This window comes from Dipodomys merriami, unplaced genomic scaffold (genome assembly GCF_024711535.1).
Source record: "Dipodomys merriami isolate MVZ:Mamm:240054 unplaced genomic scaffold, mDipMer1.0.p SCAF_19, whole genome shotgun sequence".
Lineage (NCBI taxonomy): Eukaryota > Metazoa > Chordata > Mammalia > Rodentia > Heteromyidae > Dipodomys > Dipodomys merriami.
Window position 1 is genome coordinate 29,072,583 of NW_027203270.1, and position 20,410 is coordinate 29,092,992.

Consider the following 20,410-nt stretch of genomic DNA (forward strand, 5'->3'; position numbering starts at 1 on the left):
TCGCGGTTCAAAGCCAGCCCGGGCAGGAGAGACTGTGAGACTCCTATCTCCAATAAACCACCAGAAAACCGGAAGTGGCGCTGTAGCTCAAGTGGTAGAGCGCTCTCCTTGAGCTGAAGAGCTGAGGGACAGTGCCCAGGCCCAGAGTTCAAGTCCCACGACCGACAAAAAAAAAAAAAAAAAAAGAAGCTCAGGGACAGCACCCAGGCCCTGAGTTCAAGCCCTAGTACTGGCCAAAAAACAAAGCAAAACAAAAACTTAAAAAAAAAAACTAATGGGAGGAGCCATTATTTCAAGTGGTTCTTTCCCATTTTGGGAGACTGGAGATCAGCTAAGTAGTGGAATGGATGAGGATGTGTGCCAGCAGCTAGCAAACAAGGTTTTATAAAGATGGATCCTAGGGCTAGGAAGGTGGCTCAGTGGTATAGTGCTTGCCTTGCATGCATGAGGTCCTGGGTTCAATTCCTCAGCACCACATAAGCAAAAAGCCAGAAGTGGTGCTGTGGCTCAAGTGGTAGAGCACTAGCTTGAGCTGAAGAGCTGAGGGACAGTGCCCAGGCCCAGAGTTCAGGCCCCATGACCGGACCCAAAAAAATAATGAGGAAAAAAAAAAAAAAAAAAGATGGATCCTAGTCAGCTGACTGCACACCTCTCAATATAAATCACTATAGCTACATCCCAGTGAAAGCTGGGCAGGGCTTCCTGTCCTGGATGTAACCATCTTAAGGATGTTTCTATAGGAACACCTAGGAGGAGGAGAGAGGCTCTTTAATGAGAAAGATACTTAAGCGACTGGTCCTCCCTCACAGCTGGTCTTTACTTGCCACAAAATGCCCCACCCCCACCCTGGCAGGAGCAATTGTAGCAGTTGTAAGTTGAGCCAGCACTAGATCTCATTTCCTAGTGGGTAAGGGTTGTTTTTTGTTGTTCTTTTTCCTTAAAAGTTTTATTAAAAAGGACAGCAAGCACTTAAAAATGAACAAATCTTACATATACAGCTAGATTTATTTTTACAAATAGAATAGAGGGATAAAGTTTGGGTTTGGGTTTTTTTTTGTTTATTTATATATATATTTATTTATTTATTGGTGCTGGTCCTGGGCACTATTCCTCAGCTTTTCAGCTCAAGGCTAGTGCTCTACCACTTGAGCCACAGCGCCACTTCCAGTTTTCTGGTGGTTTATTGATAAGAGTCTCATGGACTTTCCTGCCAGGGCTGGCTTTGAATGGTGATTCTCAGATCTCAGCCTCCTGAGTAACTAGGATTACAGGTGTGAGCTACTAGTGCCGGGCTGTCTCAGGCTCTTGAGAAGCTAGGATTACATCTGTGAGCCATGGGTACCTGGCACTGACATTTTTTTAAACTTGTCAGTTTCTTCAGATCCTGGTGATCCGAGATCAACACTTGAAGAATTCTGATGTCAAAATTAAACTGAGCAAGGAGTAGCTGGCAAAGTTATGTCTCTGCTTTCCCCTAGGGAGAACCTCCCCAGCCGCTTCAAGTTCAAGGAGTACTGCCCCATGGTGTTCCGGAACCTCCGGGAGAGGTTTGGGATTGATGATCAGGATTACCAGGTACAGGCTTGTCTTGGCAAAACCTGAGGGCTCAGGGGTGAAGGTGGGGATCAGCCAGCCACAGGACAAGTAGAAGGGAAGAAGTGTCACTTTCCTGTCGGCCTTCCTCAGCCCCAGCAGTCTCCCCAGGACTGGTGGACTCTTGGAGGGGCATGGGCTTGGAGGATCTTTGGAGGTATCTCCTGTGCTTTTGTCTCTGGGAAGGAGAGCGATGTGCAGAAATGGCTTCTTTCAGTTAGGCATTCTCAGTCTAGGCTGAAGAACCCTCTCCTTCATAGTTTGACTTCAAAGAGAGAGAATGGCTGCCAGGGAGAGATGAGGCCTCTTAAAGCAGATAAAATAGGTTAGAAAAGGAATACTTCTGGTGTAGTGTAACCCCCTGCCAGGTATGAGTGTCACCACCTAAGCTTGTCCCCGTTCCTGGTGGTGGGAGGTGGGTGGGCACCGTAGGGCAGCTGCCCTTTCAGGGGGTGGCATGGTAGAAGCCACTGACCTCTGGGGGAATCAGTTCCAGCATGAGGATGTTAGAGTCTTGACTCAAAGTCCAAAGTTTCTGTCCCTTCCCCAGCTTGTTTTCTTTAGACCAGCTTCCCTGGCACCATTCACCGTTCCCGCCCCCTCCCCCCCTCCAATGAAAGTGGGGAATATAAACAATCTTTCGGTGATCTGGGGAAAAAGATTGTGAACAGCACAATGCAACCTAAAACAGATGCCCAAATCCCTTAAAACACTAGTTCCTGCCTAGTTCCCTGGGATGCCTTTCAGAGTTCACAGGAGTAGAATGAGCCTGGTAAATGGGCCTTTCTCCCCCTCTCTCCTCTCCCCTCTCCACTCTAGTGAGCCTGCATGTAGAGATGAGGGTCCTGATGAGGAGGGTAAGGAAAAGCAAGAGGCTTGAGCATGTCTGTGAAGTACTCAGGGAGCCAGATGCCTGTGGCTCATGCCTGTAATCCTAGCTATTCAGGAGGTTGAGATCGAAGGATTGAGGTTGGAAGCTAGTCTAGCAGACAAATCCGAGTGATTCTAATCTCCACTTAACTACCAAAAAGCCAGAAGGGGTGCTGTAACTCAGGTGGTAGAGGGCTAGCTTTGGAGTGAAAAAGCTAAGGGATAATGAGTTGTAGTTCTAGCAAAACACACACACACACACACACACACACACACACACACACACACACACACACACACACACACACACACACACACACACACCCCTTCAGCTCTGTGTTAACTTATAACTTGACAAGGACACACACACACACACACACACACACACACACACACACACACACACACACACACACACACACACACACACACACACACACACACACACACACACACACACACACACACACACACACACACACACACACACACACACACCTTCAGCTCTGTGTTAACTTATAACTTGACAAGGGCCTGAGGTTTTCTGAAAACCTCTTGCCACTTCTGCAACCCCACATTGTTTGGCTGCCCTCCCTCCCCTTTGGTTCCTTCGCCGCCTCTTGGCTGCCTCACCACATCCTCTCGGCATCTGCATTTTGCCTCTAATAGTCTTGTGGGCACATGACTGTGCTCCAGGCTGAAATGAGGGCAGTGAGGCTGGTGTTCAGGGACTGGGCTCTTAACTTGTGGGCTGCTAGTGAATTTATTTATTTATTTATTTATTTTTTATCGGTCGCGGGGCTTGAACTCTGGGCTTGGGCGCTGTCCCTCAGCTCTTCAGCTCAAGGCGAGCGCTCTACCACTTGAGCTACAGCGCCACTTCCGGTTTTCTGGTGGTTTATTGGAGATAGGAGTCTCACGGTCTCTCTTGCCCGGGCTGGCTTTGAACCGCGATCCTCAGATCTCAGCCTCCTGAGTAGCTAGGATTACAGGCGTGAGCCACCAGTGCCCGGCTCCTGCTAGTGAATTTAGTCGGGAGATGCTGCTGGGTGTGAGGCACGGCACAGCCCCGCCCCCCACCAGCCTGCAGCCTTCAAGTTTTAACTGGTAGAGGGCCAAGTGGGAGAGGGTACCTACTCAGCATTTCTAAGTTTGGATGCTCCTTTAATTTAGTACCTTTGCCGGGGAATATCTAGAGCCCCTCACCCTTCCAGGCTTAGTTTCCCCATGAAGATGGTACCATCCCCCCACAAGGCTTTGTGAGGAGGTTTTAGGTGACAGGAAAGAGTAGGGTCCTCAGGAAGAAACTCTAAAAGAGCTTGGAGAGGAGGCATTTCTGTGAGCAGATCTCCATCAATATGGTCCTGGCAGGGGGACAGCTGGGAGCTCCTCTCAGCTGTGCGTCTTAATGGTCTGCTCTGAGAATCCAGTTTGTCCTTGATCTACTCATACCTTCCTTCACCCTTCCTGAAGCATCTCTCTCAGACCCTAGTGGGAGGGCATCTTCAGGAGATGCAGGGGCCAAGATAGAAGGATCCCAGAACTGTCAGTCCCTCACACATGAGCAAGGCCAAGGGAAGGGAAGTGTCAGGCAGAGATGAGACCGACCTCTAACTTTGGGAAGGGATTCTAGCACCAGAGCCAACACAGGGAGAAGTGACTGTCAATCAGGGATCAGTAGCTCATGCCTGTAATCCCAGCTACTCAGGAGACTGAGGTCTGAGGATCATAATAGAAGCTAACCTGGGCAGAGAAGTCTGTGTGACTCTTATTCCAGTTAAACACCAAAAAACCAGAAATAGAGGTGTGGCTTAAGTGCTAGAGCACCAGCTTTGAGTGAAAAAACTAAGGGACAACACAGGTCCTGAGTTCAAGCAACAATACCAACATACATACACATACAAAAGACTGCCCATTCTCTCCTTGTGCAAGAGCTTTTACATTTTTCTTTAGTTTGTTTTTTGTTATCCAAGAATCTGGACAATTTGCTTCCTTGTGTTTCAGGTGAGGAGGTAAACCATTCACTGAAGGTCATACTGCTGTGAGGTTCAGCGATTAAGTTCCAGTCCTTCACACTGGGGTGGTTTTAGTTGGTAGATTAGCTTTATGTGATCAGGATGGAAGGGAGTCCCCTTGCCATCCTAGTTGGAGATGAGAAGCAGATGGATAAAGAGCAACTTTCATGATCCTAGAGTGAGATTTTAGGGAGGAATGTGAATACCCCTCTGGGAACCCTCTGTCAGTGTGTGTGTGTGTGTGTGTGTGTGTGTGTGTGTGTGTGTGTGTGTGTGTGTGTGTGTGTGTGTGTGTGTGTGTGTGTGTGTGTGTGTGTGTGTGTGTGTGTGTGTGTGCGCGTGCGTGTGTGTGTGCGCGTGCGTGTGTGTGTGTGGTGTGTGGGTGTGTGTGTGTTGTTTTGAGCAGTCCATTCATAAGAAAAAACAATATCAAAGTCCAGAGTCCTTGGACTGAAGGGGCAGTACAGTGGTGCAGTGCTTGCCTACCCTGTGTGAGGCCCTGGGTTCTATCCTCAGCACTGCAAAAAGGAACAAAACTAAATAGAAAAATACTGGGACCCCCACCCCACCCAAACCAGCTGTTTCTGCCTTGGCTCCTCAGAACTCAGTGACACGCAGCGCTCCCATCAACAGTGACAGCCAGGGCCGGTGCGGCACGCGTTTCCTCACTACCTACGACAGGCGTTTCGTCATCAAGACGGTGTCAAGTGAGGATGTGGCGGAGATGCACAACATCCTAAAGAAATACCACCAGGTATGGTGAGTCCCAAGCCTGGGTGATGGAGGATGGGCGGGAGGAGATAAATGGGCACCAGTGAGGCTTCTCAGGGAGAGCCAGGTCTTCTCTGGAAATAGCAGATGCTTCCTGATAACCAAATGGTGAGTCAGTGCCGGAGAGGAGGCTGGTTGCTCACTCAGGCCTAGCTGCACAGCTGTTTGTGGTCTGAGTTGGCAAGTTGGTGTTATTTTATTTTATTCTTATTTTATATTTGTCAGTTATGGGGCTTGAACTCAAGGCCTGGGTGCTGTCTCTGAGCCACAGCTCCACTTCTGGTTTTTGAGTGGTTAATTGGAGATAAGAGTCTCATGGGGACTTTTCTGCCTGGGCTGGCTTTGAACCGTGATCCTCAGATCTCAGCCTCCTGAGTAGCTAGGATTACAGGTGTGAGCCTCCGGCGCCTGGCAGTTGGCAAGTTTTTTTTTTTTTTTGTCGGTCGTGGGGCTTGAACTCTGGGCTTGGGCGCTGTCCCTCAGCTCTTCAGCTCAAGGCGAGCGCTCTACCACTTGAGCTACAGCGCCACTTCCGGTTTTCTGGTGGTTTATTGGAGATAGGAGTCTCACGGTCTCTCCTGCCCGGGCTGGCTTTGAACCACGATCCTCAGATCTCAGCCTCCTGAGTAGCTAGGATTACAGGCGTGAGCCACCAGCGCCCGGCTAGTTGGCAAGTTTTTAACACTCTGGCATCTGCCATTCTTCTGAGAGAGATCCTAGTGAGCAGCATGGCTGTTTCCTTTCCTGTTCTGTCTCTACTCATCTGGAACGTGCCTAGGAGGAAGAGCAGGAATACCAGGTTCATACAGAGGCTGTCCGAGTCCTCTCTTTGGGGTACCTAGAAGTGATGAAGGGAACCCTCTGTTCCTTGGGGAATTACAGCACAAACCCAGAAGCAGGAGCAAGTGGAGAATCAGAGGCAGACAGCCTATCTGGAAGATTGCACTGGCTCCAGGGACTGCTTCCCTGACACTCTGATACTGGATGCCCTTCCACTGTGGGGACACTACCAGTAAGAACTTCCAGCATGGAACTTTGTTTTTTGTTTTTTGTTTTTTTGGGGGGTGCCAATACTGTAGTACTGGGGCTTGAACTCAAGACCTCAAGCTCTGACTTGGCTCTCTTTTTTTTTTTTTTTTTTTGGCTGTGCAAACTCAGGGCCTCCTATGGGCTAGGCTAGCTAGCACTCTACCACTGAGCTACATCCCCAACCCTCTTGCTTGGCTGTTTTGCTCACAGCTGGCACTCTGCCACTTGAGCCACACTTGTTATTAATTGGTGATAAGAATCTTACAGGTTTGTCTGTCAAAGTTGGCTTTGAATAACAGTCCTCAGATCTCAGCCTCTTAAGTAAGCTAAGACTTCAGGTGTGAGCCACTGGTGCTTAGTGGTAGAACTATCCTCTTATCTGTCTGTGAGATCCTGCCTCTGCATCCCCTCTCTGCACGCGCGCGCGCACACACACACACACACACACACACACACACACACACACACACTCTCTCTCTCTCTCTCTCTCTCTCTCTCTCTCTCCCCCCCTTTCCCTCTGCGTCTCCCTCTCTCTCCCTCTCTCTCTCTCTCTCTCTCCCTCTCTCTTCCTCTTTCCCCTCTCTCCTTCCCTCCTTCCTGCCCTCCCTGTCTCTTGCTTGTTATTTGAAGCTTTTTCAGTCAAAGGCTGGTGTTCTACCACTTGAGTCACACCTTCAGTCCCGCCTTTGACTTTTTTGGTATTAGGCTGGCAGAGGAGAAACAAGGTCTGGCTCCATGATTGTCCTTCTGTGGAAAGCTGTTGGAACACCATCTTAGATGGAATCCCATAGGGGCTCTACGCCGCCAACTTAGCTCCCCTCTCACTGTGCCATGCAGCTGGAGTTGGGGGGTGGCTGTCAGTTGTTCAGTGTGAGGAACCCCTATTATTTCACACACCAATTTGGAAAACCATTCGTCTCGAGGTGGAATCCTGGGGAGCCAGGGAGACCCCTTAGCCTTTCCTGTCTCCCTGCTTTCCATTCTAGTTCATCGTGGAGTGTCATGGCAACACCCTTTTGCCACAGTTCCTGGGCATGTACCGCCTGACTGTGGACGGCGTGGAAACTTACATGGTGGTCACCAGGAATGTGTTCAGCCATCGGCTCACTGTTCACCGCAAGTATGACCTTAAGGTAAAGAGCTTTGTGCTCTGTGTGAGGCTTGCAGGGCAGGGGGCGGAAGGGGGGGGGGCTGCCACTTCACCTCTGCAGAACTGGGAAAGCTGGGTGCATGGCAACTTTAGAGTCGCTCTCCCTACTTCTTGTCAACCAGAGTCTGTTTGAAGTTCAGCTAACGGGGCACCATATGCATGTAACAGTTGATGCTCCTTAGCTTCTGTCTGTGGGATGCGCACACCCAGGGCAGCAGGATGGGGACAGGCTGTGCTGACACACACTCTGGCATGTGTCCAGGCTGCTTGGAATGACAGTACTAGTGCATTTCTAGACACAGAGAAGGCCACCCTGGTGCCTTTAGCCAGGGGGCTGTGTTGTTCGTGAACCCAGCTTCTGGACTGCTGTTACCTCATACTGCTTATAGCACACTGGCTTCCTTAGCGTCCCTACAGGGCCTGTGCTCCTCCCCTCCCAGGACTGTATAGACATGGCCTGCATAGATTCTCTCCTAACAGGTCTGTCCCCCTTCTCTTTCCCTCCCCTTGCTCACTTCCTGCTTCCTTCTGAGCTCAGGAAATAGGCCTGGCCTCTGCCCCTTCTCACGCTACACGGGTCTCATGTCACTTGACTGGATGAATAGGTAACACCATTTATGCCTGCACAGTTACCCCACTGTAGTGAATTGTGTAGCCACTGCTAACAGGAAAGTTCTGAGAGGGCAAGGACTGTCTCCAGCACAGTCCTGTTGCTGAGTGCCTGCCATGTATCTTGTCCATAATGAGGGCTCTGGAAGTCACTATGCCAGAGTGGACCAGTTCTGCCTCTTGGCCCCTTCCTTCCTTGCTTGCCAGCTTTCTCCAAAGACTGGCACACCTTTGCTTATTCAAGGAGTTTGCCCAGCGGGCCTTCTGATGGCTTTTATCTTTTCAGGGTTCAACTGTTGCCAGAGAAGCGAGTGACAAGGAAAAGGTACGCTGTGGAAGTATGGAAGGGTCACTGGAAATCACAAACACCTGCTGTCAGTCATCCTGTCTGCTTCATCACCCCTACTGAGCCTAGCACCTAGACATGCACTGTATCCTCAGCATGGGCTAGCTCTCTAGCCTTCACTTCTGCCCTTCACTTCTGCCCCCATTCCCTGGACTCTTATGGTGAGGGTTTCTATGGCACCGTTCAGACTGAAGCAGCTAGTCTAGGCCCAGCAGGAAAAGATCCTTTGGCTAGTTCTCCTTGTCTAGCATATGCCACACATTGCTGTCCCTGCCTGTCCCAAGCCCAGGCCTGTGGTCACCTGTGCTGTGGACTGAGCAGGAGGAGCACCTGATGCCAAAGACTTTCCCTTTCCTTCTGCGCTGTTCCCCATGGCGCAAGTGAATCGGCTGGCCTAACCTAGCTCTGCTGTCACTCTCTCAGGCTAAGGATTTGCCAACGTTCAAAGACAATGACTTCCTCAATGAAGGGCAGAAGCTGCACGTGGGGGAGGAGAGTAAAAAGAACTTCCTGGAGAAACTAAAGCGGGATGTTGAGGTACTTACTCACCCCTGTCTTGACCCTGACCCAAAGGGATTGCTCCTGAACCCACCGCAGGTGCCTCTGTAACCTGCAGACAAGTGGAGCTGACCCCTTTCTGAGAGCTCAGCCAAAAGAAGGGTGGTAGTGTGAGCCAGGTGGACACAGGTTAGTACCTGCCCCTAAAGCTTGTGCAAGTGGACTTTCTGCTATGTCAGTGGAACATTGGTAACCCTATTTGGAACACTTTGCTCAGTCTCTACGCTGGTTCAGTGCCACACCTTCTTCACTCTCCCCTTCTGGCAGTGTCCCTAAGGGAGTGGAAGGACATCCAGCATCAGAGTAGTAGGCAACCAGCCATTGAGATTGTCCTGCAGGCTCAGTCTGCCTCTGAATCTCCACTCCCCCAGCAAATTTCCAGTCATGATGGAACTTCCTGTGGAGCAGTTCATCTGCAGGAGACAGGTGCTGTCTTCTGGACTCCTGATAGCTTAGCTACCAACTTTCTTTTGCTCACCAGCCCAGGGCTTCGTGCATGCTAAGTCAGTGCTTTTCCTTTTTTTTTTTTTTTTTTTGGGTCCGGTCTTGGGCCTGAACTCTGGGCCTGGGCGCTGTCCCTCAGCTCTTCAGCTCAAGGCTAGAGCTCTACCACTTGAGCCACAGCGCCACTTCCGGCTTTTTTTTCTGCTTATATGGTGCTAAGGAATCAAACGCAGGGCCTCAGGCATACAAGGCAAGCGCTCTACCACTGAGCCACCTTCCCAGCCCCTAAGTCAGTGCTTTTAGTAAACACAGAGCTGGGCATGGTGGTTTACAACGGAACCTAGCACTTGGGATGTTGAGATCTGAGGATCTGAGGACTTCAGATCTTCAAGGCCAGCCTGCACAGACAAATCATCAGTATTCCTATCTCCAGTTAACCAGCAAAAATCCAGATCTAGAGGCATGACTCCAGGGGTACAGCGCCAGTTGTGAGTAAAAATGCCAAATGACCATTTGAGGCCTGATTTTGAGCCCCATATCCTGAAAAACAAAGGTTTTGTTTTGTTTTGGTAGGGGTTGTTTTATTTTTTGGTTTTGTTTTATTTTGGTAAAATACAGATTATTTCTGTATGGTAATTTAAACTTTATAGTGGTATAGAAGTGAAACATACCAGGAAAAAAACATATTTTGAATTTTGGTCTTTACTTAGCTAGTGCCTAACAGCAAGAAACTCTCATAGTGAGCCAAGCACCTCATCAGTCATGTGATCTATGAGCAGAACCAGCTCATATTCCCCAGGGAATAGCTAATAGTGTTATTAACTAATTTTGTATAGATGTGGGTTAGTATAAGTGTTCTGAGCATGTTTAATGTAGGCTCACCTGTTGAGTAGCACAGTAAATGAATTTTTTTTTGTTTTTATTGTGGTTTTGTTTTTGTTTTGAGGCAGAGTCTTACTATGTAGGCCAGGCTAGCCTTGAGCTTTCAAATCCTCCTGTTGCTGAGTGCTGGGATTACAGGTGTGTGTCACCATCCCCAGCTTTTTTTTTTTTTTTTTTTTGTCGGTCGTGGGGCTTGAACTCTGGGCCTGGGCGCTGTCCCTCAGCTCTTCAGCTCAAAGCGAGCACTCTACCACTTGAGCTACAGTGCCACTTCCGGTTTTCTGGTGGTTTATTGGAGATAGGAGTCTCATGGTCTCTCCTGCCCGGGCTGGCTTTGAACCGCGATCCTCAGATCTCAGCCTCCTGAGTAGCTAGGATTACAGGCGTGAGCCACCAGCGCCCGGCACCATCGCCAGCTTTAGGTACATTTTTGTCTTAGGATGTATTCAACCTACAATAGGTTTATTGGACATGACCCCATTGTAAGTCAAGAGGTGTTTGCATAATATCTATCGTCTTCTTTTCTTTTTCTTTTTGATTGGATTGGGATTTGATTTCAGGACCTTATACTTTGCCGGGCACATTCTCTACTGTGTGAACCTCACTTCTTGTTTGCTTTAGTTACTTTTCAGATAAGCTCTTATACATTTTGCCTGGGCCAACCTGGACTGTGATCCTCCTACCTATGCCTTCTACGTAGCTGACAGGCATGAACCATGAACCACCGCGCTCAACTTGCTAGTTGAAATGAATCAGTCTAATTTTGTGCTCAGGCTGTCCTTGAACTGCAGTCCTCTTTATCAATACTTCCCAAGTTTCTTTTTTTTTGGGGGGGTCCGGTCGTGGGGCCTGAACGCTGGGCCTGGGCGCTGTCCCTCAGCTCTTCAGCTCAAGGCTAGCGCTCTACCACTTGAGCCACAGCACCACTTCCGGCTTTTTTCTTTTTGCTTATGTGGTGCTGAGGAATCGAGTCCAGGGCCTCATGCATGCAAGGCAAGTGCTCTACCACTGAGCCACCTTCCCAGCCCCAACACTTCCCAAGGTTCTATGAGTTAACTAAACATGTATTTGTAATCTAAATCACTTTTTTTTTTTTTTTTTTTGTCGGTCATGGGCCTTGAACTATGGGTCTGGGTACTGTCTCTGAACTCTTCAACTCAAGGCTACCACTCTACTACTTGGAGCCATAGTGCCACTCTGGTTTTCTGGTGATTAATTGGAGATAAGAGTCTCATGGACTTTCCTGCCCCGGCTGGCTCTGAACTGTGATCCTCCTGAGTATCTGGGATTATAGTCTTGAGCCACCAGTGCCTAGCATCACTTTTTTTTTTCTTGGTGTCAGTCCTGTGGCTTGAACTCAGGGCCTGGGCACTGTCCCTGAGCTTCTTTTGCTCAAGGCTAGCACTCTACCACTTGAGCCACAGTGCCACTTCCAGCTTTTTCTTTCTTTTTTTTTTTTTTTTGGTCAGTCATGGGGCTGGGGCTTGAACTCTGGGCCTGGGCTCTGTTCCTCAGCTCTTCAGCTCAAGGCTAGCGCTCTACCACTTGAGCTACAACGCCACTTCCGGTTTTCTGGTGGTTTATTGGAGATAGGAGTCTCATGGTCTCTCCTGCCCGGGCTGGCTTTGAACTGAGATCCTCAGATCTCAGCCTCCTGAGTAGCTAGGATTACAGGCGTGAGCCACCAGCGCCCGGCTTTTACTTCCAGCTTTTTCTGTTTATGTGGTACTAAGGAATTGAACCCAGGGCTTCATGAATGCTAGGTAAGCATTCTACCACTAAGCCACATTTTCAGTCCCTCTTACTTTTTTTTTTTTTTTTGTCAGTCATAGGGCTTGAACTCTGGGCCTGAGCTTTGTCCCTGAGCTCTTCAGCTCAAGGCTAGCACTCTACCACTTGAGCCACAGCGCCACTTCTGGTTTTCTGGTAGTTTTTTTTTTTTTTTTTTTTTTTGTCGGTCTGGGGCTTGACCTCTCAGCCTGAGCACTGTCCCTCAGCTCTTCAGCTCAAGGAAAGTGCTCTACCACTTGAGCTATGGTGCCACTTCCGGTTTTCTGGTGGTTTATTGGAGATAAAAGTTTCATGGACTTTTCTGCTGGAGCTGGCTTTGAACCGGAATCCTCAGATCTCAGCCTCCTGAGTAGTTAGGATTACAGGCGTGAGCCACCGGCGCCCAGCAACTTTTCTGGTAGTTAATTGGAAATAATAGTCTCATGGAGCAGGCGCACTGGTGGCTCACACCTGTAATCCTCGCTACTCAGGAGGCTGAGATCTGAAGATCGAGGTTCAAAGCTAGCCTGGGCAGGAAAGTCTGTGAGACTCTTATCTCCAGTAACCCTCCAGAAAACCGAAAGTGGCACTATGGCTCAAGTGGTAGAACGCTCGCCTTGAGCTGAAGAGTTGAGGGACAGCTCCCAGGCCTAGAGTCCAAGCCCCACAACTGGTGCCCGGCCTCTTAATTACTTTTAAGAGTATATTTTAAGCCGGGCGCTGGTGGCTCACACCTGTAATCCTAGCTACTCAGGAGGCTGAGTGAGATCTGAGGATCGCAGTTCAAAGCCAGCCCGGGCAGGAGAGACCGTGAGACTCCTATCTCCAATAAACCACCAGAAAACCGGAAGTGGCGCTGTAGCTCAAGTGGTAGAGCGCTCGCCTTGAGCTGAAGAGTTGAGGGACAGCGCCCAGGCCCAGAGTTCAAGCCCCATGACCGACAAAAAAAAAAGAGCATATTTTAATGGCATAAACTATATTCACATTATTATGTAATCATCATCATCTTCCATCTTCAAACTTTTGTATCTTCCCTGACTACAACTATTTTCCTTTAGCACTCATTCCACTTCTCCGTCCCCCACAGCCTTGGCAGCCAGCATTAAGACTTTTCTTGTATAGTGCTAGATATCAAAAAGTTGGGTTTAGCCAGCCACTAGTGGCTTACGCCTATAATTCTAGCTACTCAGGAGGTTGAAATCTGAGGATCATGGTTCAGAGCCAGCCTGGGCAGGAAAGTCCATGAAACTCTTTTCTCCAATTATCCACTAGAAAACCTGAAGCAGGGGCTGGGAAGGTGGCTCAGTGGTAGAGCGCTTGCCTTGCATGCATGAGGCCCTGGGTTCGATTCCTCAGCACCACATAAGCAAAAAGAAAAAAAGCCAGAAGTGGCTCTGTGGCTCAAGTGGTAGAGTGCTAGCCTTGAGCTGAAGAGCTGAGGGACAGCGCCCAGGCCCAGAGTTCAGGCCCCACGACCATATAACTGGTTATGCAGTCTGAAAAAAAAAGAAAAAAGAAAACCTGAAGCAGTGCTGTGGCTCAAAGTGATAGGGCACTAGCCTTGAGTAAAAGAGCTCAGGGACAGTGCTCAGGCCCTGAGTTCAAGCCCCATGACCACCACCAACAACAACAACAAAAGTTGGGTTTGGGCCACTGGTTGGCTCATGCATGTAATCTTAAATACTCAGGGGATCTGATGGTTGTGATTCAAAGCCAGCCTGGGCAGGAAAGTCTGTGAGACTCTTATCTCCACCAAATTACTGAAAAAGCCAAAAATGGAACTATGGTTCAAGTGGTAGAGTGCTACCCTTGAGCAAAAGAAGCTCAGGGACAACGCCCAGTCTCTGAGTTCAAGCCCTAGGACTGGCACCAAAAATAATAATGATGATGATGATGATGATGATGATGATGATGATGATAATGGGGAGCTGGGAAAGTGGCTCAGTGGTAGAGTGCTTGCCTCACATGCATGAAGCCCTGGGTTCAATTCCTCCCTACCACATCAACAGAAAAAGCCAGAACTGGCTCTATAGCTCAAATGGTAGGGTACTAGCCTTGAACAAAAAGAAGCTCAGGGACAGTGCCCAGGCCCTGAGTTCAAGTCCCAGGATTGGCCAAAAAAAAAAAAAAGTTGGCTTTGAGAGACATCGCTGGGTTATACTCATCCTCTGGCCTCTATAGTGCAGCCTGTCCTTTCTCCCTCCTCACACTTGCCACAGCTTCCGCTCGTCTCAAACTAGTCTAGGCTGCTCCTTCTCCATTGCTTGCTATACCTTTCCACCTTATCTGTGTCCTGACTCTTTCTCTTCACACTGAAGCCACAGTTTGAGCACCTTTCCCTGAGGCCTTCACACAGCCCTCCTGTGGATCCACAACTCCTGTCCCTGTTGAGTGACTATTGACCTCTTAGACACTGAGCTCACTGGGGGCAAATTGTAGTATCACAGCGTCTGGCTGCATTTCAAAACTGTATAGAGTTGAGTTAAAAGAAAAGCCTAGGGCTGGGAAGGTGGCTCAGTGGTAGAGCGCTTGCCTTGCATGCCTGAGGCCCTGGGTTCAATTCCTCAGCACCACATAAGCAAAAAGAAAAAAAAAGCCGGAAATGGCGCTGTGGCTCCAGTGGTAGAGCACTCGCCTTGAGCTGAAGAGCTGAGGGACAGGGCCCAGGCCCAGAGGTCACGCCCCATGACTCACACACACAAAAAATAATAAAATAAAAATTTTTATAATGAAAGAAAGAAAAGAAAGTTTTACCCCTTTTCTAGATACTGTCCTGTGTAACTCTTATTCCCGTCTTTCTGTCTCTCTCCCCAGTTCCTGGCCCAGCTGAAGATCATGGACTACAGCCTGCTGGTGGGCATCCATGATGTGGACCGAGCTGAGCAGGAGGAGATGGAGGTGGAGGAGCGGGCAGAGGATGAGGAGTGTGAGAACGATGGGGTGGGCGGCAGCCTGCTTTGCTCCTATGGCACACCACCCGACAGTCCTGGCAACCTCCTCAGCTTCCCCCGGTTCTTTGGTCCTGGCGAGTTCGACCCCTCTGTTGATGTCTATGCCATGAAAAGCCATGAAAGTAAGTAAGGCCTGTGCTGCTCTGCCCCGCTGACCCCCAGCAGCCTTGCTGTTGGGATACCTGGGGCCTTCAGTCCTCTGCCTCATTCATTACCGACTCTGGCTACCATCTGCCTCCAGGCTCCTAAAGCCTGTGGTCACTGCCTGGAACATGGTTCTGCTCTGGTTCGGGGAAGGACAAACTTCATGTGTATTGCCAGTATCACCACAACACACACACACGCACGCACGCACGCACGCACGCGCGCGCGGGTATCTGTGAAGTCACATGAGATAGGAACAGAAGAGCTCCTGAGAATGATCCTTTAGGGGCTGGGAAGGTGGCTCAGTGGTTGAGTGCTTGCCTTGCATGCATGAGGCCCTGGTTTTGATTCCTCAGCACCACATAAGCAGAAAAAGCTGGAAGTGGCGCTGTGGATCAAGTGGTAGAGCGCTAGCCTTGAGCTGAAGAGCTGAGGGACAGCTCCCAGGCCCAGAGTTCATGCCCCACGACTGACAAAAGAAATTAATCTCATGGGCTGGGAAGGTGGCTCAGTGGTAGAGTGCTTGCCTTGCATGCCTGAAGCCCTGGGTTCGATTCCTCAGCACCACATAAGCAAAAAGAAAAAAGCTGGAAGTGGCGCTGTGGCTCAAGTGGTAGAGCGCTAGCCTTGAGCTGAAGAGCTGAGGGACAGCGCCCAGGCCCAGAGTTCAGGCCCCATGACGGGACCCAAAAAAAAAAAAAAAAGAAAAGAAATTAATCTCCACTCCAGAATGAGGGCAGTCTGTACCTCATGTTGAAGGATTCCTTTCCTGTTTTGCCACCCACCACAGGTGCCCCCAAGAAGGAGGTCTATTTCATGGCTATCATCGATATCCTCACGCCATATGATGCTAAGAAGAAAGCCGCGCATGCTGCCAAAACAGTGAAACACGGGGTGAGTGCTGGCTTGGGGGTACGGGGTGCACCTGCTCTTCCTCACAGCCCAGGAAGGGGACCCTTGCCTCCTGCCTCTCTCCCACAGAAAGCCGGAAGAGCAACCTACCTGGCTGTCTGCCGCGCCCCCCCCCCCCCGCCCCCCACAGGTGACAAGCGCAACTTGTTTTCCCCTTCCTCCTTCCTCTCTGGGTGAGCTCAGCCCTGCACATTCCCCCTGGGGCTGCTGGGCAAGCTGTGCCTCTTGTTGTTCCGCCAGGAATAGCTTTGTTTACATGCTCACTGCTCCCCACAGACCAGGCTCCTCAGGGCTTGAGGCTACTGTTCTCCACACAGATTCCCCACAGAGTGCTAGGGCCTCTTTGCCACCTCCCCACCACCTTCCCTCCAACTTAGTGCATGAATCACATCCAAGGACCTGGGGCTCTGATGCTCCCAGACGCCCTTGGGAGGTAAGGCAGGATTAAGATTTCAAAGCCAACCTGGGCTACTAGTAAGACACTGTCTCAAAGAAAGAAAGGGGTCAGGGGCCAGTGGCTCACATTTGTAATCCTAGCTACTCAGAAGGTTGAGACCTGAGGATTATGGTTCAAAGCCAACCTGGGCAGGAAAGTCTGTGAGACTCTTATCTCCAATTGATCATCAAAAAGCTGGAAATGGCCCTGTGGCTCCAAGTGGTAGAGTACTAGCCTTGAGTACAAGAGCTCAAGGACCATGCCCATGCCCTGAGTTAAAGCCCCAGGAACAGCGCCTCTGTGTGCATGCACGCATACACACACACACACACACACACACACGCGCGCGCGCACACACACACACATACACAAAACCTGAAAGAGAGAGAAAGAAAGGAAAGACAAAAAAAGGCTTTCAAAGCCCCAGGCCCCTCCCTCCCTCGGGCTGAGGCGCTGACCTACCCATGTCTCTTGTCTCTCAGGCTGGAGCGGAGATTTCGACTGTGAACCCTGAGCAGTACTCCAAACGCTTCAACGAGTTCATGTCCAACATCCTGACGTAGTTCTCTTCGACCTTCAGCCAGAGCCAGATTGCTGGGAATGGGGTTGGGGTTCAGGAGAGGGTGGATTTGGGCTAGATGGGAGGGTGGGAAGCAGCGTGGGGGGTCGGGCGGGCCTGTGACACTGAGTAACTCTAACAGGGAGGGGGGTGTGCTGTGCGCCACGCTCACAGGATGTGACCTTACCGTCTGCGTACCCTTGATTTCTTCCCCCCACCATTTGACCCAGGTTAAAAAGGGGTTCCCTTTTTGGTATCTTGATAACATTTTAAGATACCTTGGGGCTAGCGGCGACTTTGGGAAATGACTTGGGTTTTGTTTCTGCAATTTCATTGCACCTGGTTTGCTGTGTGTAACGAAGTAGGCCATCACCTCGCATCCCTGCCCGGCACTCAGTTCCCTTTCAGTTCAAGAGGCACCTTTGGGTCCCAGCACCAGGGGCCTCAGACAGCAAATGCTCTGACACCAGCAAGGAGCAGAGGTCAGACACCTCAGCCCTGCCACCTTTCATCTTATCTGGAGTCACTTGTTAATTTTATGGCGTGTTGTGCATACTAGCCTCGACTTTTCCATCTGGGATCCAAGGGAAATGTTCCTCCTTATCCTCCAGTGCTGTTCCTCCCAGAGGAACACTGCAGGGTGGCCCCGACGCCTTGGAAGGGAGTCAAGAGACCTCAGAGGGAGCAGGTCCACGTGCGTAGGAGATACAGCTGGTTCTGAGAGCCCAGTGGTCATCACCCGAGCCCCAGGTGCTCCTGGTCCCTGGAGTTCCAGTTCTGTCAAACCTGCCTCTCCCTGGCTCAAGATGAACTAGAAAACACCTTTGGCTATAACAGGACCCTTGTGTTTCTGCGGTTATTTCCTTTGGGAAAATCCCAGAAGTGAACATGTCAAATGAACTGTGTGCACCATCCATTTTCCTTCCTTCTGGGCCCAGTCATCTGGCACTGGCGCATGGCCAGGCACAGAGCCCTCCAGGGATCTGTGTGCACTTTGTTGAGACACTACTCCAAGTCCCAGCCTACCATGTAGGTGCCTGGCTTTCTGTGCCCATGGTTTCTCGCCTAGACAGCTACAGCCACCATGCGCCCTGCCTTGGAGTGTGGCATTCAAGCCTGCGGTTGCTTCTGAGTCATTTGAGGATGAAGCCCAGAAAATTGAACTTGGAGGCCTTGAGGAGTGGTTCAAACCATCCCAGCCTCAGGGCTATTCATCTTTGCTCTGCTCTAAACTTGTGGCAGATCTGTGGCCCACAGGCCTCCTCGGAAGGAATGAAATCCAAGCTTTCTGTTGGTAGCCTCTGAAGGGAGCCACATGAGTTGTTCTGATGCCACAGCTGGCCTGCTAGGAAAGAAAAGGGCCCCTCCAGCTGTGCCCTGGGGGAGGTACAGCCCTCCATCTTCCCACCTCCTCCAAAGGAACCAGGAAATTGGGATGAGAGAGGAGAAAAATCATAGATCATCCCAAAGCTGTGAAGTTGGTATGTGGAATCATTTTGGATGAACAGATGGTTTTCTGTGGCTCCCTCCAAAACTGGCCAAGCTCAGCTTAGGGAACAGCAACAGACCCTCTGTCTTCCCAACAGAACACTTAGATCAAGAAGGAGTGGAGACAGATTTCTTGGACTTCCCTGGACTTCTAGATTGAGTGGGAGTCATCCTGGAGGACACAGGGGAGGTACCTATCCTTACCAAGAGGGGCCTGAGTTAGCCCTGAACACCTGTAGCAGGACCACTAAGGACCACTCGGAATTACATGGCTCCTGGACAGTTTTGATTTAGGAAAGAGATTATGTAGGAATAATGTCTGGACTTGACTTCCCCACCTCATAATCAAGAGTGAGAATTTGGATGTGCTCCCAAGTCAGGCCCCGACATCTGTAGAGCTTTGAAGGCTCTGCAGCCCCAGCCTGGGGGCTGGCAGGCACCTCTGCATTTGATCTACAATCATGTTGCCATGTGTATGAAAGTGTAACACAATCTTACCAGTTACTGAGTACCAGGTATCTAACTTGTTTAACATTGAATTATGTGGTTGTTGTTTTTTTTTTAATATTGTTTACATTTTGAGAGGTAGCATTCTGTTTAAACTGCTCTTTTTGTTTTTCTGACAGTATTGTTGATTGGGTCAAAACAGTTGAGCTGTGGCTTGATGGATTTTAGGAATTTTTTAAAAGGTCATTCTGTGTGCTCTCTTTAAAACCTTGGATTAGGCCCTCTAATTCCTTTGGCATTCATTCTGTTTAAAAGCTATTTATCTTGGTCTCTAAGGAATTTTTTTCTTTTTGTAATGATAAAGATGTGCTGTTTGGCTTGCAGTCTGACAGTGAACTGATCCTGTTTATCTGCTCCCTTTTCTCCCATACCATTCCCTCTCTGGGCTGAGTAGGCTCTAAGGGGATCCTCATTTCCCCTCTTTTGGGGCTTCCAGGAACAAGGTATAAGAATAAGGATGTGGGTGATTGGCTGCCGTGGGTGGGAACAAGGGCAGTGTTCCACCCCCATTCCCTCATAATGCCACTTCCTGAGTGGCACCTGGTCACAATTTCTCGTCCCTCTCTCTCCTGGGAAGTCTGTAGCTGAGAAACACCAAGCTGGCTGAAATGAGGGAGCTCTGAAAACTCCGCCAGCCAATCACTAATTGTTGGTCTTGGGCCATATCCTTATCATTTAACCACTGAGTCTCTGTGGCTCAGGGGTTACAGGACAGGCAGGAAGCCAGCAGTTCCAGAAGCAGGGCTCAGCCTCTTTATCTAGCTCAGGGGTTACTGGTCTGTGGCTGTTCTCCAGTTCCCACTACAGGCAGCTCCTCCCTTTTACTCTTCTTCCTCCACTTGTCTCTCTGCCCTGTGCTTCAGGCCTGACCAGGTCTCCTGGTCGTGCTCAGCAGTGTGGGAGACTGGACTCCTGCCCTGGATACTGTTCCCTCTTCACAGTCTCCCCTGGGGAGGTGGACCAAAGACCCAGGACTTTGAGAAGCCAGTTCCCCTCCCCCCCCCCCAGTTAATCCATTTGTCATTTCAGATTGAAAATGAGAAGGTTAGTGCTCTTTCCTCAGCATTTGTGCTACTGAGTGTTAGGGCCAGAATGGACCGTGTACTTAATTAATCCTCAGTGTTCTAGCCTTTAAGATCACGGCTTCCCTCAAGTCTAGAGACCTTACCTTTTTATGGCAGGTATAGTGGGGGCAGGTCCTCAAAGGGAAATGCTTTTGGACAGCTACCCCAAATCTGCCATCCATCTGAGGTGGGGAGGCAGTGACATGGCCTTAGCCCTCCTCTCAAATGTGCTACTTAGGATGTGTCCCCAAGGGGAAAGGAAATCAGCTGTTCCCTGAGCAACTTACGTGGACAGGAAGTTAGGCTGGAGAG

The 20,410-nt window shown here is 49.9% G+C and overlaps 1 protein-coding gene across 3 annotated transcripts in view; it reads left to right on the forward strand.

The window, feature by feature from the left end:
- The window catches only part of Pip4k2b (phosphatidylinositol-5-phosphate 4-kinase type 2 beta), a 32,771-nt gene extending 15,652 nt beyond the window's left edge, over positions 1–17,119 (forward strand). For 2 of the 3 annotated variants that reach the window (XM_070028174.1, XM_070028176.1), the window contains exons 3-10: positions 1,479–1,575; positions 5,080–5,232; positions 7,265–7,411; positions 8,324–8,362; positions 8,807–8,920; positions 14,852–15,110; positions 15,923–16,026; positions 16,963–17,119. In XM_070028174.1, the coding sequence (XP_069884275.1) occupies positions 1,479–1,575; positions 5,080–5,232; positions 7,265–7,411; positions 8,324–8,362; positions 8,807–8,920; positions 14,852–15,110; positions 15,923–16,026; positions 16,963–17,043 (994 nt within the window). In that variant the 3' untranslated portion in view covers positions 17,044–17,119. The remainder of the gene's footprint in view (positions 1–1,478; positions 1,576–5,079; positions 5,233–7,264; positions 7,412–8,323; positions 8,363–8,806; positions 8,921–14,851; positions 15,111–15,922; positions 16,027–16,962) is intronic. The other variant, XM_070028175.1, reaches the window with a different exon arrangement.
- The last annotated feature ends 3,291 nt before the right edge of the window (positions 17,120–20,410 follow it).